We start from the raw sequence: 17,130 nt of genomic DNA on the forward strand, positions 1-17,130 counted from the left end.
GGCTGTGCTGGCTGGCTCCCTCAGCAAGCTGAATCCTAACTGCCTTTTCCTTGGTGTAAGTGCTGGTGGCAGACTCTCTCTCCTATCTAGTCACTGGCTTTGTTTTATGCTTTTTAATAGTAACAATAATTAATATTACTTAATAATAATATTTAATATTCTCACTTATACTGGAAGAATGACAAGGCAGTTATATCAAGTTTGTTTCTTTAGAGAACTAGAAAAAAGGTTTTAAGGTGTTGAGTTGTGCCCAGATTATTTTTCTCATGAAAGATCAATGAGATTTTTGAGAGGAAGGTTTAATTCAAAGCACCCAAACATAGTTAGACTTCTGTTCTAATTCACAGTCTTTATTTTTAACTTTAATAAGAACAGGTTTCAAACATTTTCTCCAAAAAGTAAAAAATGCTAAATAAAAACATAAACATTATCTAGTCAAGATAAAAATGTTTTAAAACATATTCTTAAAACTACTTGTTCCTCTACAGTACATGAAAACCTGTCATGTTCTTGAGCTGTTGTTCCTCCCACTGCCTTTTTCATCTATATATGTCAATTTTATAACTGAGTTTATTCTAGTTCTGTTGCATTTCACACTGTTAAATTCTACCACTTACTCTCTTTGAAATAAATTAAGAAAGATTATATTCACTCCCATTTGAAAAGACAGGTTTGATTTTCACAAAACATAGGAAAAGGATTCTAAGAACAATTCACAATCTAATTGCTTAAATCTTTGTGTGCTAAAAGTTCAATTGAAAAAACAAAAATCCTAAATGAACCAAATTCTAGTTCAGTAAAACTGAACTGTACAAAGTTCATCCCAGTGTTCTCCCAAAATATCTTAAAAAACTCCCAAGAGCTACAATGCAGCCAGGTAGTTGTCAACCATTCACAAATCATCACAAATATCCAGCTGGTTTTAAGCTGTACATTTACGTCATTTTTTAACCTATTCTTTGGCATCCCCAATCCCTCCAGTGGTAATTGCAAATGTGGCTTCATTTTCAGGCATCTCAGGGCTGGGAGAAAAAGAAACAAGAAACTTGTGGGTTTCTCCATGTAAAATGCAGTTGTGAAATAGTGTCTAAAATGTTGTGGGCATGAGCAGCCTGGAATACACCAGTGCTTTTAAACCTATGTGCAAAGAATGTAGAATGTGCTCAATATCATCAGGATCAGAAAATGTGAAATTATCGTGTCAGGAAAACTTAGGAATTTAACATGTCCAGAATTTTCCTGCCAAGGGACCACCAGTCTTATCAAAGTATTTGATGGTCTTCATTAAGAGCTAAGCGTCTAGTAGGATTTATGATGAAACATTATGTTATTTAATGTATGCAATGTGCAAAACAACTTTAATTAGTTGTTTAATCTGTTAATTAGTTTCTCCTTTCAGATTTTCTCCCAATGTACCATCCAGAAAGTTTCAACATCTTGCATTTTGTCACCTTCCCTCCTGTGAGGGAAAGGTGGTTTACCTGTCATAGATCTTTGCAATACGCAGCTCCCCTCTCCCTTTTCTCAAACTGATCCTGGTAGTCGAAGCATGAGCAAGGATATGGCCCCCGATGGGCTTTTTTGGGTCTGCCTGAAAGCTGAATTAGCAAGAAAATTGTGGTGATTCACTGTGAAAATTCCAGAGGTTAATACTGTGATTAGCTGTCAGACTGAGTGCTATTCAACTCAGTAATAAGTAATCAATAGGGAAATACATTAGAAACCCACCTTTAGCACACTTACCTCAAGATAATATGTTCAAATGTTCAATGCTGGCAGTTATTTTCCTGCCATTAAATTCAAGAGGCTCAAGAAATACACACCTTAAATATCACATATAAGCTGCTCCGGAGTAAAATGTGGTGCCTTTTCAATACTTTTTATAACTCATTTTCTTTGTTTAAGTCACAGTAAAATCACACCACCATACCAGGCAGCAGATAAATGTAAAAAAAAGCTCATTCCAAAAACTAAGAGAAGCTTCCAGGTGTCATTTACTTATGATTCCTAATACCACAGGCAGCAATGACCAATCTGATCTTTCATTTCAGTGCCTCTTCCTCCTTACAGTCTCAGTTCTCATTTCTGTTTAATACGTAATACAAAATACAGGAAATTTTTTTTAAAGAATGAGAAAAAGTATCTTACGTCATAGTTGCTCCTGGGTCAGCAGTCATCTGGTTGGTCACAAACACGGCCACATTATATTCTGCAAGAGAAAAACATTGCAAAGAAAGTAGACTTCATCCAATTAGAATTCCAAAATATTCTCTCATCTGTGGTAAAAGCAAGGTTTCTGCTGAAGCACTTCAAATTTCAAATGAATGAGAAGAAAATATTCTTTATGACTGATGGCTGCATTTAATCAGGACACAGCCTAGATTTGCTCCTGTGTGGCTTCAGCTGTAATATGCCAAAAACAAGCACTTTTCAGAATTCCACTGAACAAGTCTTTCTCAGTTCCCATCTACTCTCAGTTGGCTCCCTGGCCTCAGTTCCGTCTCCTTCCCTTTCTCTGTTTGCCTTTTTTTTTTTTTTTTTTTTGCTTCACGATAAAAGCATTTATTCATTCCTCCACCAACATTTCTGAGACATTCCAAAGAGAAGGAACTCTAGTCATCGTGTCATCATTCCTCAAAGCATTGCAAAGTCACTTGAAAAAGTCGCAAGAGGCATGGCATTTTTATTTCTCTATGCCTTCATCCTCTTTTCTCTGTCTTTCTTTTGTAGACTGTTGAAATTTGAGGAAGACAGCTACTCTTACTGAGTATTTGTCCAGACCTACAACCTATTATCTCATTTAGGGCTTAACAGTATTTCTAGAAAAACTCTAAATGTTGGAAAGTCCAGAAGTTTTCTCAATCTGTCATCTTGAAATAGTATATTATCAGTTTGATCTTTTTGGTAACTGACAGAGGTGTAAAGTGAGGAAAGGTGCCTGGGCCAGTGCCTGACTGATAATACACTTGAACTACTAGGTGGTTGTGCTACCAACAACTACTGGTAGTGACTCCAGCCCATGTTTTCCAAATCTTGCAATGTTTGTCGTACCTTCTGATATTTTTTGGAGCCTTGACAACATCTGAGCTAGTTTCTGTTGTCGTTCAGCCAACTCTCCACGACCACTGAAATCCACACGGAAAAGTGCCATTATGGAGTCAATGATCTGCATAGTAATCATGCTAGATAAGTAAATATAGTGCAAGAAAACAGGAACACTTATTCTGAAAACAGTAAGCATACAGAAAAAAAAAAAAAAGTCTTTTACCAATAACTTGAAAATACCAGCTTCCTCATGGAATTTGGCTGCTACATAGTCAAGCAATTCCATCTGATGTTCACCTAGTGGGAAGCAGAGTTGTCAAGAGAAATTAGGACCAGAAAGAACTCTGAAGGAACAAAAGCCAGAACTTTAAAATTCAACTTTAAATGTCTGCACTGATTGTATTTTCAGTGCCAGCAGTTTTAAATCCAGTGCCCAGTAACAATCTATTTTGCAGGCTCCAGTTTCCTCTCACCCATCTCACAAAACTATGTGAAAATCTTCACTCTGCATGAAGACAACTTTTCGTCTTGTTAAGAACTGAAAAGCAATACATACATTTTAATTTAATGTTGAATTAAATGATACACAGAATATGTTTTAATCATATTATTTATGTTTATATTGCACCCTTAAAGAAGAAGTCCTATTTCAAAATATCTTGAAGTTTTAAAGCGATGTCTTGTGACACAGTGTGTTGAGCTGTTAATAAACTGAGAAGTGTTAATAAACTGAGAACTATTAAAATGGGTACCCAAGAGAAAACAACCTAGCTATCATGCCAGTTGCAATAATGGTCTTACTGGTATATGCACGTGCATACAGCACATTGTCAAGTACTGCCTCGTGGTCAACATTGAAGCGATCAGCAATGTCACGCAGGCGGTCTGGTCGGCTGGCATTAGTCAGAGTTAAGGATTTCTCCTTGTGCAAACCATGCACTGGAAATAATAAAACTCCATTCCAAAATAGGACTATGGAGGGGAAAAAAAGGAATATTTATTTTAGTCCTAGAGAAGACTGACTTTTTGTCTTCAGGCTGTCCCACGTACCCTAAAGATAGTTTAGGGCTCACGATGATAATTGTTTTGTGTTTAGGATTTGAGGCAGGGGGGCTGACATATGGATATCTGTGCTCTAGGAATTTAGCTGTGAGCAAAACCTGTTTATACACAGTCTACTGCCAATGTGAAGCGTTAAAAATAGTGCTTAGTACTTAGATAAATTTATCTTGAATAGAAAAGCTGCTATAACCTGTAGGAGGCCTGCTAGATCTCAAAAAACCAAAAACCCCAAAAACAAACAGACAAAACAAAAACCAAACCAACCAACCAAACGAAAAAAACACCAGATAAAATAAAATGCAATTCCTAATTTTTCCAGGTTGGATTACATCAAATGACAGAAGAAAAACTCACTTCCTTGTAGGCCACTACACACTGTGTTCTCCAGGATTTCTGTGCCAGTCATAATGTTTTACATGTATGGAGCTATCAGGAGCCTTCTACTTCCTTAAAACAAAATAAACTAACTTTCCAGTTCATCACACCTGTAGCTTTTAACTGTCAAAAAGATACAAAGTGTTTTCAGTATCAATGAAGATTATCTTTCCACCTGTGTAGCCATTTGGTCCTGGGAGCTGAGCTGTCACTACAGGGAATCATAGAAGATTAAAATGAAAAACCAGGAAAAGTATTTTCTTACTCCATCTATTATTGTTTTTTAAATAAAATACAACTGTTTATCCAAATCAGAAAGAACTGTCAGTTTTAATCAATGTGAAAATCAGGAGTATCATGTCTTACTGCCATCTTGAGAATAAGCTCAAGCTGCTTTTCTCGATTGCAGATCATATGAGATTTAGTTAACGGTGTCAAAACTGTTTTACTCAGTACCATCACTAAATCTGTATATTTTAGGGATATTATTAGTAAGTTCTTACACACAAAGCCTCCTCTTAATCCTCTGCCCAAATTAATTCTATTGGCTTAGTAGGCACTTTTTCCAGCTGTAACTCATACTATCAAAAGTTCTTTGGATATTAATTTTTCCTGATGCAAAGAGTTGCTGATTGTGGGTTTAGTCTCTTTGGAGTTAATAACCTAAAATACTCAATCCAGTTGTAATCATTCATGCAAAAGGGCATGACTCTGCTGACCATTACACTGTATTAACCAGAAGAGGCCCTATTTTTCCAGAACATGCCATATTTTACTTTACAATATAGGGGGTTCATTTAAGAGAATTTGCCTACCGAGTGTCTGGTAATTCCAGCAGCATTAATAGTTATATAAGTTATTGTTTACTACTTTTAACACATTGAGAGATATCTCTGGGAAATCAGAGTCACGCTGTTTTTGGCACTGGCCAAATATGGTGACTGCCAAAGTCTGTTTATCCAGTCACTGACTGCCAGTAGTACCCTTTCAGTGCCCTTTCAGAATGTCATATTCAGCAAAACCTCTTGAAACCAGGACTGTCAAAGAGTTGCTGAGAAAAAAATTTTGCCTCTGTCCTTTTCTGAGCAGTGCCCCATCTACATGTGACCCATATTTGTGCTCGTCATTTCCAGACAGTGTGTTTCACTGGTTTATCTAAGACAGTCTATTGTTTTCACTCTCCTTCTGGCAAAACTTTCATGGATGTGAACAGTATTAAGTAAGAGTTCTCTACTCAAACACAGTTTATGGAGGTAAGAGTCTGTTTCACTGTATTTGTAGAAATAAAAGATTCTGACTTGTCTCTATGGGTTTAGTTGTAAACAATGGATTCACTGAGAAGAAACATCATTCCCTTTTAAGGTAATATACCTACCACAAAGAGTGTGAGATAGCTGGGTTTTGCCAGTCCGGAACTCTGTTAAATAAAGAAAAGAGAAAACAGGAATCAGGGTTTCTTTTTCCAAGTTTGACAGATTCGGGACTTACTGCAGCTAAAAACTCTTACTTACAAAATTCACATCAATATCTACCTTTTAAAATCATTTAACCTCAGTTTCTAAATCATAATCTATGCAGGAGAAATGTGTTACATGAAATTCAAAATCTGAAATGCTTTAATTTGATTGTGTTTGACTGCTGAAGTCATTTATTCTCTTGTATATTGAAGTTAAAACCACATGGCACTATGGAAAAGTGATAATGGGGAGAGGGGAAGAAATGGTTGATTCCATTAACCTAGCCCTAGTTTCATTTCCAGTAAAATGATCAAGGAGAAGCTTAAGAGTTTATTAATCTCATTTTACCAAATCACATTAGTCTCCAGTTTATCGTTTCTAAGGGGAAGAGTCCTGTGTTTTATGAATTCTTATTGCTGAAGTGTCAAGCAGCAGCTAATTAGGTGTACTGTAATAGTAGCTTAATTATAATTTCAAAATCTTACATAAAATGCAATGTACCTTAAGTGTGCATAACTAAAACACCTTTTGTGGCAATTTTTTTACTGGAAAGAAACACACTGCATCAGGGAGAACTTTGGCATGTTAGTAATAGTCTTAGTAATGCTATGTTGTACTGAATCAGCATGCCCAGGAATGATTACTCAGCTCAAACTTAGTCTGCAAGCAAATGAAGAGGAAAAATGGGAAAACATTAAGAAAAGTGGATTATTTCTTCTTGCACTCATGCAGATACTCATCTTTTTAACTAGAATGTGGTAAGTTTGATAGAAGTAATCCAAGTTGAATTAAAATCTAAATTAAGTTACAATTCTTTTTTGGTAATGCTCATTTAATGTGGTTCTCTCACCTCCAAAGGCCTCAGTGATTGCCATGCTTTCAATCCCGCCACCCAGAAGTTTACTGCAGAAAGGGAGAGGATTATGATATTGTTAAACCCCAAAAATCACAAGAGGAAAGTAAAAAAGAAATTTTTACTACTTTAAGGAGAGTAATTTCTGCCCTAAAGCCCCTCACTTGATGCATTAAGTGCACTTAAGTGCACATTAAGTTCATTAAGGGCACTAAATGATCATTGATTCATAAAGAATAAACTCTGTCTTTACCTCCCTTTTTGTGTGCAAGGGAAAGGCCTATAGAAATTATTACTGGAAAGAAAGGAGAGGAAATAACATTGAAAACAATATTTGAAAATAACATTCTATAAAAATATCTCAAGGGACGATTTGAAGACTTGTAATTTTGACCTGAAACCTGCAGATTATTTTTATAGGTGAAAAAATTATACTTTCAAGATTTCTGGATGGCAACTATTTATTTACAGTGACTGTACAAAGTACAGTTTCCTCCAGAAAAGGAATTGGTTTTGGTGCTTATTGATGTCGGCTTCTTTAAGCCAGCACTAACTCCAAATGCAAAGGGATCTCTGTGCCCCAGCTGAGTATTTATTCCCTTTTATTTCTGTGTCTCGTTAAAGACAATTAAGATGATTATTGGGAACATTTGGATGAAGGAAGGAAGGATATAAGAGATAAGCTTACTCAAATTCTTGGCTGCCAGTGGAAATATGAAATACCATCTTCCGTTTTTCACTGTACTCAAAGGCAGTGAGGAAGCCTGGTTCCTAGGGAAGACCAAAGAGAACACGAGAGGTTTATTTTAGCTTTAACCTGAAGTTAAAAGTGCAGTATCCCACATAAATATCTTCTTTTCCCCCTAGCCTCATTCCCGTGGGTTGGGTATAAAAAGCACCACAGCATTCATCTGGTTGTTGTGGAGTATAAAGTATTATGCCTTAGAGTAACAGGCAGAATAATTTTCAAAATTAGTTTGATTAGGGAAATCTGCTAAGAGAAATGTTGCACCACATTTTGGAGAGGCTAGCAGAAGTTCAAACTCTCAGAAAAGTGACTGGCTTACAACAAGCTTGTTTGCAGCTTCTTTAATTTTGTCCACTTTGGCCTCTGAGAGCCCCTTCACATTGCACAGTGCCCGTCTTGTGGTCATCTGGATTCCTTTGATTGTGCAAATCCCAACTGCCTTCAGCTTTTTAATATCTGCCACGTTCTGCAAAGAAATTTCCCTTCTGTGAGTACTCAGGACAGTTAACAACTAGAAGATGAAGTAAACCTTTGCAAAATATTTTAAGTTTACATTCATATGCATGTGTTTTCACCAGAAAATAAAGAGATTTACAGTAAACTTTCATTGTGTAGTTTGTGACACCAACAAAACAAAATTTTGAGTAACATTGGTGTGAGAGATCATGGTGCAGAGAGCAGCTCCTGGTGGTTTTGAGAGAAAGGTGTCTGGATATTTACTTCCCCCTTTCAGTGTCAGTTTTTCTAGATGAAAGCTGATAGTAAAAAAACAGTACAGAATTACTTCAGACAGTGTGGACCTAGGACACCCTATAACACTCACTCTGTCCTTGGTCCCTTAGCACAGATAATCTGCAAACCAAATAATCTGGTTGGGAGCTGATTCACAAGCTGAGTCTAACTGCTGTGCTGTTTCTGCATGACCACAACATATCCTGTGTGTCCTGACTGACACTTCAGGCTGGAGTGAGCTACTAGTTTTTCATAAATTTGGAAAAGCACAGCTTCAGACAGCACCCTACTGACATATTTTGCCTTCCCTCACCTCATTTTATGATTCTGACATCACTGGAAATGTAAAAGCAAGAACAGATTATTCACAAGAAAACATAGAATGTGAAAAGTGTGGGATAATACATCAATTTACCATTTCTGGCCAAGAGAGTTCTTTGAAAAAAACTATGAACTAGACATATCATCTATCTATCTAGAGTGTGTGGGTACACAGAGCATAAGAAGGGAGGGGGGCTGTGTGAGAAACTAGTCATGTTTATTTGGAAGCTTATTTCTCATCCTGTGATGTGTGTGTGAGACTCAGGAGAGGCTGAGGGGTAACAGGACCTTAAATCCTACCAAACACTTTTGATCACCGAACCACAGTCTCAGTTGTTCTAATCTGATTCTCTTTCTGGGCACACTGGCAGATCCAGTAAATGTTTTTCTCTCTACTCCTTGGAAAAAAATTCTAAATGCACAAAAGTTATTTCTTCAGGTAAATTAATTTAACAGATATGGGTCATCATATGTTTGCACAAAGCTGTAAACTGGCACAGCTGAGAACAAAAACTTCTCTGAAGTGTGGGAATAACCACCTGGAAGAAAGAAAAAATAATGGAAAGGAGCAGAAAACCTTTACAACCCCCAGAAGAACAGCCTAAGTCATTATTCTTAGTTTTCAAACTCTTTCATACATTTGTATCATTCTGTGAATGCCATGCCTTGTTTCATACTGACCGAGTAGTACAGCTCCCTTCCAGTTCAGGTCACCCTCTTTGATCAACTTGTTAAATTTTTAAAACAATAATTTGTTTATTTTTCCTATGTTGCCCCATACTTTGAGCTCCCAACCATGTGATCCTTCTTCAGAACTATCTTTAGAACTGCCAATCAACTGCCAATCAAAAAAATCGCCAACAACTGCACTGCTGATATGGTCAGCCCAGTAACTAGTGCTGACTAATGGTGAGTCATTGTGGCATGTCCTCCCCACCTTTATCTGTCTGTAGTCACTTTTATTACAGTTAAATCTCACATTACTCCAGGCAAATTCAACTTTTTATTCTATAACTCTAAATATAACAGGATTCCAATCCATGAGCCAGCCTCCTAGATAAACATATAATAATTGTAATTCAAATAAATGGGTGATGTTTATGTGATGATGGGAACAATGATCGGAATTCACATTTGATGAAGAAAACTAACCACTTATTCTCTAGCTACTAATATTTTCCTCACTCCTACTCTACCCCCTGCACTGGCATGCTGAAAATAGTATAGTAACAATTGTCACAGTGTAATTTCACAGGCACCAAAAATGCAGGAGTAATTACTAAGATTGGCAGGAACAGGAAATAATCTATCACACAGTTTTCAAATAAATTAGCAAGCAGTTGGTTTTTCAAGAGTGCTAGGTGCTAAATACTTTAAGTATCTTGACACTTTATTTAGGAATCTGATGTGAATGAAATTTTCTAAAAAAATCTGTCATCACCAAAGGCAAAATTTGTCTCCACTGACTGAGAACTTATTGCAAGGAGGAATTTCAGTTATTTGCATCAATGTGTATACAGTTTGGAAACAACCTTGCAGTAGCTTTTGAGGGACAATTCTGTATGATCAAGTGATTGCTAATACTTACAATTCCATGCTTCTGCAGCAGGTCAATATCCTGAAAAAAGGATTCCTAAACAAAACAGCAGAAACAAAAGAGATGTTGCTTTTTCTTGTAATTACATCTATCTCACTATGTCACTATTTCAGATTTGTAAACATTTATTGATTTTTCACAAATAATGCCTAACTTGTTGGACAACTGAAATAAGCAAAGCCATAGTAAGCCAAAAAGGCCTACACATTTCCTATCATCATCTCCATAAAGTGTATCTTCACGGGCAATTAATCCTCTGCTGGGCTAATAAAACTTGTGTCATCATCATAATCTGCAGCTTTTCTGCCATAGTTTCTCACTCTTTTCATGCTGATGATCATTCCTTGGAAGCAGAAAATTAATTGATGGTCCGCTTGCATTTAATATAGAAGTGTAAAATATGATGAAATAATGATAATCCTATTAAAAACTGTGCACAGCTTTTGAAAGGTTAATGAAGATTACTTGAAGAGCCAGGCTGTACAGGGATTAGGGGAATGAGATTTTCTTGGTAGTAGACTAGAACAAAATTTTAAAGGTATTGATCTCCCTTACGGTTTTTGGGGATCTCCGGTCCCTCTATGGGTTTTGTAACATTATCAAGATACTTTCAAATGTTTGCTGCACATAGTTTTCAATCAATCACAAATTTACCTCATCATCCTGGTATCCTGGTTCTTCTTGGACTACTTGATCCTCCAAGGCCTTCATCATGAAAAAGCACGCAATAAAGTATTGATCACTAGTGGGAAATGCAAACAAAGACAGTCATGGGGAGGCAATAAATGAGTAAATGTCTGTAAAAGGAATTTTAAGAAGTCCTTGAACTACAGAAAACAGGTCAGTATGATATCATATATGGATTTAAATTTGAATTCTCCTTCCAGCTCTCCATTATGTGACCTACTAGGCCAAAAGGAGAAAATCTATGGCTTTACAGTCAGATGAACCAGTTTGGCTAGAAAGGGCTTCATGGGTATTAGGAAAAGAGATCTCACTCCCTTGTGAGAATCTTGGGTCAGAGACGAGTTTTGAAGGTGGGAACATTTAAAATTAATTATCACTAGTGGAATTTATTATGGTAAGAATGCTAAAGGCAGTCTGTGATTTTACAACAAAAGTCAGCATAGTTGCAGATAGAATGGGTAATGGAAAGGCAATGCAACAGCTCAGCCTCTCCATCTTTATGTGACAGAAACTCCACAAAACAGTGTCGAGAAAGTGACAGCTCCTTAGTGATGTATCTTGAGCAGATTATTAAAGCTGTATTTGTTTTGAAGTTCTTGCTGAGGTTCAAAATTACCAATAAATGCTGAAAATATGCAGGTAATGGCTGTAAGGAGTACGCTTGCATGGAGAGAACATAAGAAGGGTAGTAAAAATCTGGAACTTTTATTATGCAAACCCATATACAGAGAGCTCATTTCATGTTTTTTCATGGTTAACTTGCCATGTCTGTACTCCAACACAGCTTCACTGCCTTGTCTATGTGATTTGCTATAAGAAAGGCCTAGAACTGGAAAACGCACTTAGTGATAGCAAAGTGTGACCTCCTTAAATTTTATGAATGCAAGAATAGTGAATACAAAGTAGTTCCTTAAAAATATGATCTTATAACCAAACTACTCTATCATTTTTTGGTTTTGTAAACGGGCTAAGTTGCTTCTGTTTAAATTGTGAGCTTACCTTTGGTGTTCTGTCTATGGATGATCAAAAGTTTTGTAGATCAAAATGTGTGCTTATATGTACTTGCTCATTTGTCAACAAAATCCACAAACTGTAAGACGGGCTATGCTTAACAGAGATTGGGATAGTTTAGGCTAAATATCTGCAAAAAGGCTTCATTTCAGCTTCTAAATGGATACTACTTTGCTTGCTTGCAAGAATTTTGTGTAAATAGAGGATGGGAAAGAAAGGAACAGAATGTCAGATTTTCACAATTATCTTATTCTGTTAGTATTTAATGGAAATATCCTTATAAAATCAGTTGTTTCTGAGAGTGTCATGATGTATTTAATTTCTATTTCAGAACCCTAACAATTATGGAGTGACAAATCACACCTTGACATAATTACAGCAGAACCATTAATTAAAAAATACTTTGGGAGATCTGAAAAATCCCCTAGCTTCAAATACCAAAGGAATAAAAACAAGCAATGCAAGAGGCACTAGAATTATATTACAATCTCCTTCATTAAAAAATCCTCACAAAATGCACATAATCCTGCACTTCAACCACCACTGAGCAGGGTTATGGGATTATTCTCCTACTCCGCATACTTAGGCAATTGGCATCTCACAGCAGAAGAACGAGGCAGACCCAGACCTGTGCCTTTCCGCAGACTAGAAGAGAAAATGGAGGACTTATACCTCACTATTAAAAGCTTTAGGTACGAAAAAAATCCTCCTGCTCAGTGGAGCGTTGTCCTGCTGCTGGTGTGCTGGCACACCCGAAGGATTCCAGTCACCACTGCCTGCAGTGAAGCAGATAAAAGGGTGAAAGTCTGAGACAACAGAGCAAATACATGAAAAACCACCAACAGTCTTGGGCCACTTCAAGTAACCAAGGGTAGGTGAGCAAGACGTGGATACCGCGGTGTCCTTCCAGCCTGCGGGTGTGACAGGGACCCACTCCCTGAAATTCCCCCTGGGCTTGGGCTGGCAGAAAATGGCAGCAGAGCTCGGCTCCCTGGCTCGGGGACAGGGGGCGATCCGACCCGTCCCAAGGGGCTCCACGGCGGGACCTCACATCTCAGAGGAAAATAACTGATTAATCGTCATCAACACACAGATTTATTTGGCTTTTCTTTGCCAGCTGCCTCCTCATGAGATGTACATTTCTGTTCTCAAGGGGCGAGGAACTGCTGAATCTCCCTCACCCCGCGGAGCACCGTAATTACCCATCAAAATTAGAATAGTAATTAAATCCTCAGCTCATGCCCGGGCAGCTCCGGGGGAGAGGGTGGGTGCAGTACCCGGGGCGAAAGCACCGAGCTCGCCACAGCCGCCCGCCTTCCGCCTCCTGAGGGCGCGGCCCTGCCACCTTCCCGCCGGCGGCGCGGGGCGGGGCCGCGGGGGGTGCCATGAGGGCGGGCGCGGGCTCCCGGCGGGGCTGGGCCCTGCGCCTTCCCTCGCCCCCGCTCCGCGATGGAAGACGCCTGAATCATCGTCTTCAAACACTCCATCATCCATGGTTTATCAACTGTTGTACTCGCCGTCTCCCAGAAATATCGCATTGCCCTTACTCTACAGGTGGAAGAGGCAGCCTTAGTTAAAACCGCCTTGGTTTGGAAGGCATATAGTCCAACGCAGCTCTGCCTTTTGTTTTTCCAGGATGCCACTCACGCATCTTCCTCAACAAGGCACACACGGGGGTTTTGGATTGGATGGCCAAAACTTGTCAGCTGGAAGAGAAGTGACTTGCCTGGAGTCACAGGACAAGAAAATGAGGCTGAGTCATACACATGACTTAATTTGCCATTTTAAAAGGATGGGAAAGGTGCTTTTTAGGATATGAACACTTCTACGAGACATCTGCAGTCTTCTTGGAGACAGTATTTGAAGAGCAATCGCCCGTTTTAGCTCGCCTCTGGTAGCACAGTTGGTACAAGACTGCATGTCAAAGAGACATTGCATCCTCTGCGAGCAGGAGGAGTTCCTGACTGCCTCCCTTGTGTGGGCTTGGAATGGCAGAAGAGATTGAAGCAGCATCCAAGCCTTTTTCAAGGGGCTTGTGAAAACTTCCCCACCCTCTGCCCGTGGGAGGTTAGTGGCACCTTTTCCAAGCCATTTCTTAGCCAAGACAGGACACTGAGCAACAAAACACATGGCCCTGTGCCATCATCAGCACACCACGGGAGTGCTTGCAGGTCCCCATTCGAAACATCAAGCAATTTCTGTAAGTACCAAGAGTCCAATCCTGGGAGCCCAAGGCTTTGTCCATATAGAGGAAGCGTCTGGCACAGCTTTTGAAAACTGCATTATTCTGCAAGAGCTATTCTAGAAGAGCACTTAGGCAGATAGCCTTCTAAAGGCGAATTCCTTCACAAAGTATGCTTTTATTCCAGAACAGAATGCACATGCAGAGAGGATGACCCTTCTGGTGCTGCTGAGCAGCTCTGCAGCAGATAATACCTCACTCTGTAAACAACCTTCCCTTCATTATCCTTTTAGTTTGTAAAATGGTTCTCAGGTCAATGAATGCACAGAATCTTAAGACCATTTCCCACTCCAAAGAGCTACTTTGGGCAGTAAATTACATTCTGCAACTTCAAAATGTTGTGTGATCATTAGTCGCTCATTTGGCTTCCAGCTCATATTGTACAATAACTCCACAGAGCCCATCCTGTTAGACATTGGCCCAAGTGAGTAGAGGCATCCCTCAGTCTTCTCCTACAGGTTCTGCTGCTGACCAATGCGTCTCCATCCCTGAGGGATGTACTGGAATGAGACACACCACTGTGATACGCATTTCCTCTCACTTGAGATCTTCTTCCAGTTTGGACAAAAACCAAGTCAAACCATTACCATAAAATATTAAGTATCCAGTTAATTTTTTTTTCATCCTCACAAACTTCATCCATGGTTGCAATAGGGAAATTATGAGGGATTTTGTAGTTGTTTTGTTTTTCATCTCCAGTCAGAAGTACGATGAACTGCAAAAGCTTTGTGCATATCATGGGTCTTAGGGTAGGACTGGCAACATATCAGATCAGCCAAGCTTCGTAATTCAGACTGAAGTAACAGGAGGGCTTTATTGTTAAAATGGAATTACTGGAAGCAATAGAGATGGTACTGGGAGACTGAGTTATGTCTCCATCGCAGTCTTGATATCCTTAGGTTAAGCCTTGACAAAAGTACTCAATACTACAGTATTGGGAGTGATCCTGCATTAAAAAAGACACAGATTTTGCTACCTCTAATTTATTTTGAGTTAGTCACTAAGGATATGTTATAGGATTAGAGATCTTCCTTCTATCAAGATGTCCTGTCTAGATCATGGTTCAGCATAGCAGCTATGGAGGGAGTGATGAATTAGAGGGCTGTGCCCATTGATATTAAAGAGATGTCTGGTCAAGTCAGGAACATAACAGATTGTACGTGACTGGAAAAGAAGATAACAGTAATATCAAAACACCAACTAGAGAATTCAGGTATGAGTATTTTTCTAAATAAGAAATAAATAATCTGTATGTCAACTATACAAACACAGTAAGTGATAGCAGTCCAAGCACCACAAGATTCACTATTTTTATAGGTGATTGTCAAATTAGAAATTATTTATATATATAATTTAGAATGACATGATAAAATTTTTAAAAAGCAAACTAGAAAAAACAAGGCCACTTTCAAACTTTGCAAAACCTAAACCATGTTAGAGAATTTATGGAGACACGGATCAGTATTTCACATGTGATCTATCAAAAAGACAAAGGAGATAAGAGAAACTGTCCATTTTGAGAATGCACAAGGAAGTTTTTTTTAAGATAAGAAAAGGAAACTAGTAATAGAGAACAATAGGACTGAAAATGACATCAAGAGATTATCTATCTCACAGCAGAGTCAGATGTTCATTTGGCTGGGGAGGCTGTGAATTTTCTTTTATCTTTTGAGAAAGAGCTAGGCAATTTCAGTGCTTGCCTATCCTTGCCATTACCCTTGTTGTCTACCCTTCACTATGCCATGCAATTTTATCTGTAAAAAAAATGCAACATTTGAGCTAACTTCTGCTTTTAAAAGTTCAGGTAACTGAGGCTCTAATTCTTGCATGTTTTTTTTTGTACCCCAAAAGAGAAAAAAAATGCCAGCATAAGCAGTTCTAAAAAAACGCCCAAATGTGATGAATTATGTGATAGTCTGTGCAGCTTGCTCTTACCTGCTTATGACCTTTGGGGCTGAAACATGCAACCCTGGAATACCATATTGCCATTCTCAGTAATTTGCCATAAGCTCTGTACTGAACGTACGAGGCCTCAGGACTGAGATTTGTCAGGTTTGCTTTGTTTGAACTTCTCTCGACCCTTCTGTATCTTTTCGTTGGTTAGCTGTGACAGCAGTTTCCATAATTAACCAGGAAAATGGCTAATTTGTTTTACTTCTGTTTATCTGTGTGTGATACAACGATGATTTTATATAAATAAAAGTAACAGTTATTCTGTGTGGAAAAAGAGACTTACAACTAGCACAACGATGCAGTGCAGAGAAATGCAGGTCTGGAGCAATAGCAAAAGCCTCAAGAAGTGGGGGGATGAGTTTGCTAAAGAGTACAGGGTTATAAAGGTAACAGGCCAGGTGCGGGCTTGGCACGGCTGGCCTGATGGCTGTGAACAACTCACCAGTGATCGGATAAAGAAATGCTGACCTGGAGCTGGATTTAGGGGTAACAAAGAAAAAACAACAACAACAACAAAACCAAGGAAAAAAGTAACATTCAAAATAAGCACTACATACCATAAAATCGGATGTAGTTTGGTGCTGCCAGGTGTGGGTGCAGCAGTGTTGCAGCCCTGCCAAGATCACTTTGCCATGCCTTTTCCACCCCCGGTGTTCCTGGAGCTGTAGGCTCTTTGACACTCTCAACCCTAAACCTAACCCTAACCACTACCTTGGCCCTTTGAGCCCATTTCTAACCTATGCTAATGGATATTTTTAAAAATATATCTTTTTAAAGCAGCTTTTTAATTTTTAACATTTCTTTCTGCTTGAGCAACTGGTGCTGAAACGTTTTACAGTTTATCAGTCTCTACACAAAAAAAATTAATCTCTATTTTAATTGCTATTAAAAAAATGAAATGAAATTAGTAAAATATATTACTCTGAATCATGAAATGTATACTTTGGGAAGTGCAGGTCTTTTTTTAAACTGTGAGAGCTTTCTAAACAGCTGTCGCAAATTCCAAAATAACTGTTCTTGACTAACTCCACATACATAGATTTTTGT

At 38.5% G+C, this 17,130-nt stretch overlaps 1 protein-coding gene across 2 annotated transcripts in view; it reads right to left on the reverse strand.

The window, feature by feature from the left end:
- Nucleotides 1-349: 349 nt before the first annotated feature.
- DMC1 (DNA meiotic recombinase 1) overlaps nt 350-17,130 on the reverse strand; it is a 30,655-nt gene continuing 13,874 nt past the window's right edge. The window contains exons 2-14 of one of the 2 annotated variants that reach the window (XM_066184122.1): nt 10,845-10,932; nt 10,182-10,226; nt 7,860-8,006; nt 7,481-7,563; nt 6,790-6,842; nt 5,858-5,899; nt 4,621-4,693; nt 3,847-3,938; nt 3,269-3,342; nt 3,052-3,166; nt 2,149-2,209; nt 1,482-1,598; nt 350-1,022 (exon numbers count right to left, since the gene is read on the reverse strand). In XM_066184122.1, coding sequence (XP_066040219.1) covers nt 953-1,022; nt 1,482-1,598; nt 2,149-2,209; nt 3,052-3,166; nt 3,269-3,342; nt 3,847-3,938; nt 4,621-4,693; nt 5,858-5,899; nt 6,790-6,842; nt 7,481-7,563; nt 7,860-8,006; nt 10,182-10,226; nt 10,845-10,932 — 1,060 coding nt within the window. In that variant the 3' untranslated portion in view covers nt 350-952. The remainder of the gene's footprint in view (nt 1,023-1,481; nt 1,599-2,148; nt 2,210-3,051; nt 3,167-3,268; nt 3,343-3,846; nt 3,939-4,620; nt 4,694-5,857; nt 5,900-6,789; nt 6,843-7,480; nt 7,564-7,859; nt 8,007-10,181; nt 10,227-10,844; nt 10,933-17,130) is intronic. The other variant, XM_066184123.1, reaches the window with a different exon arrangement.

This window comes from Chamaea fasciata, unplaced genomic scaffold (genome assembly GCF_029207755.1).
Source record: "Chamaea fasciata isolate MVZ Bird 193981 ecotype frontalis unplaced genomic scaffold, bChaFas1.0.hap1 SCAF_5, whole genome shotgun sequence".
NCBI classification, from domain to species: domain Eukaryota; kingdom Metazoa; phylum Chordata; class Aves; order Passeriformes; family Sylviidae; genus Chamaea; species Chamaea fasciata.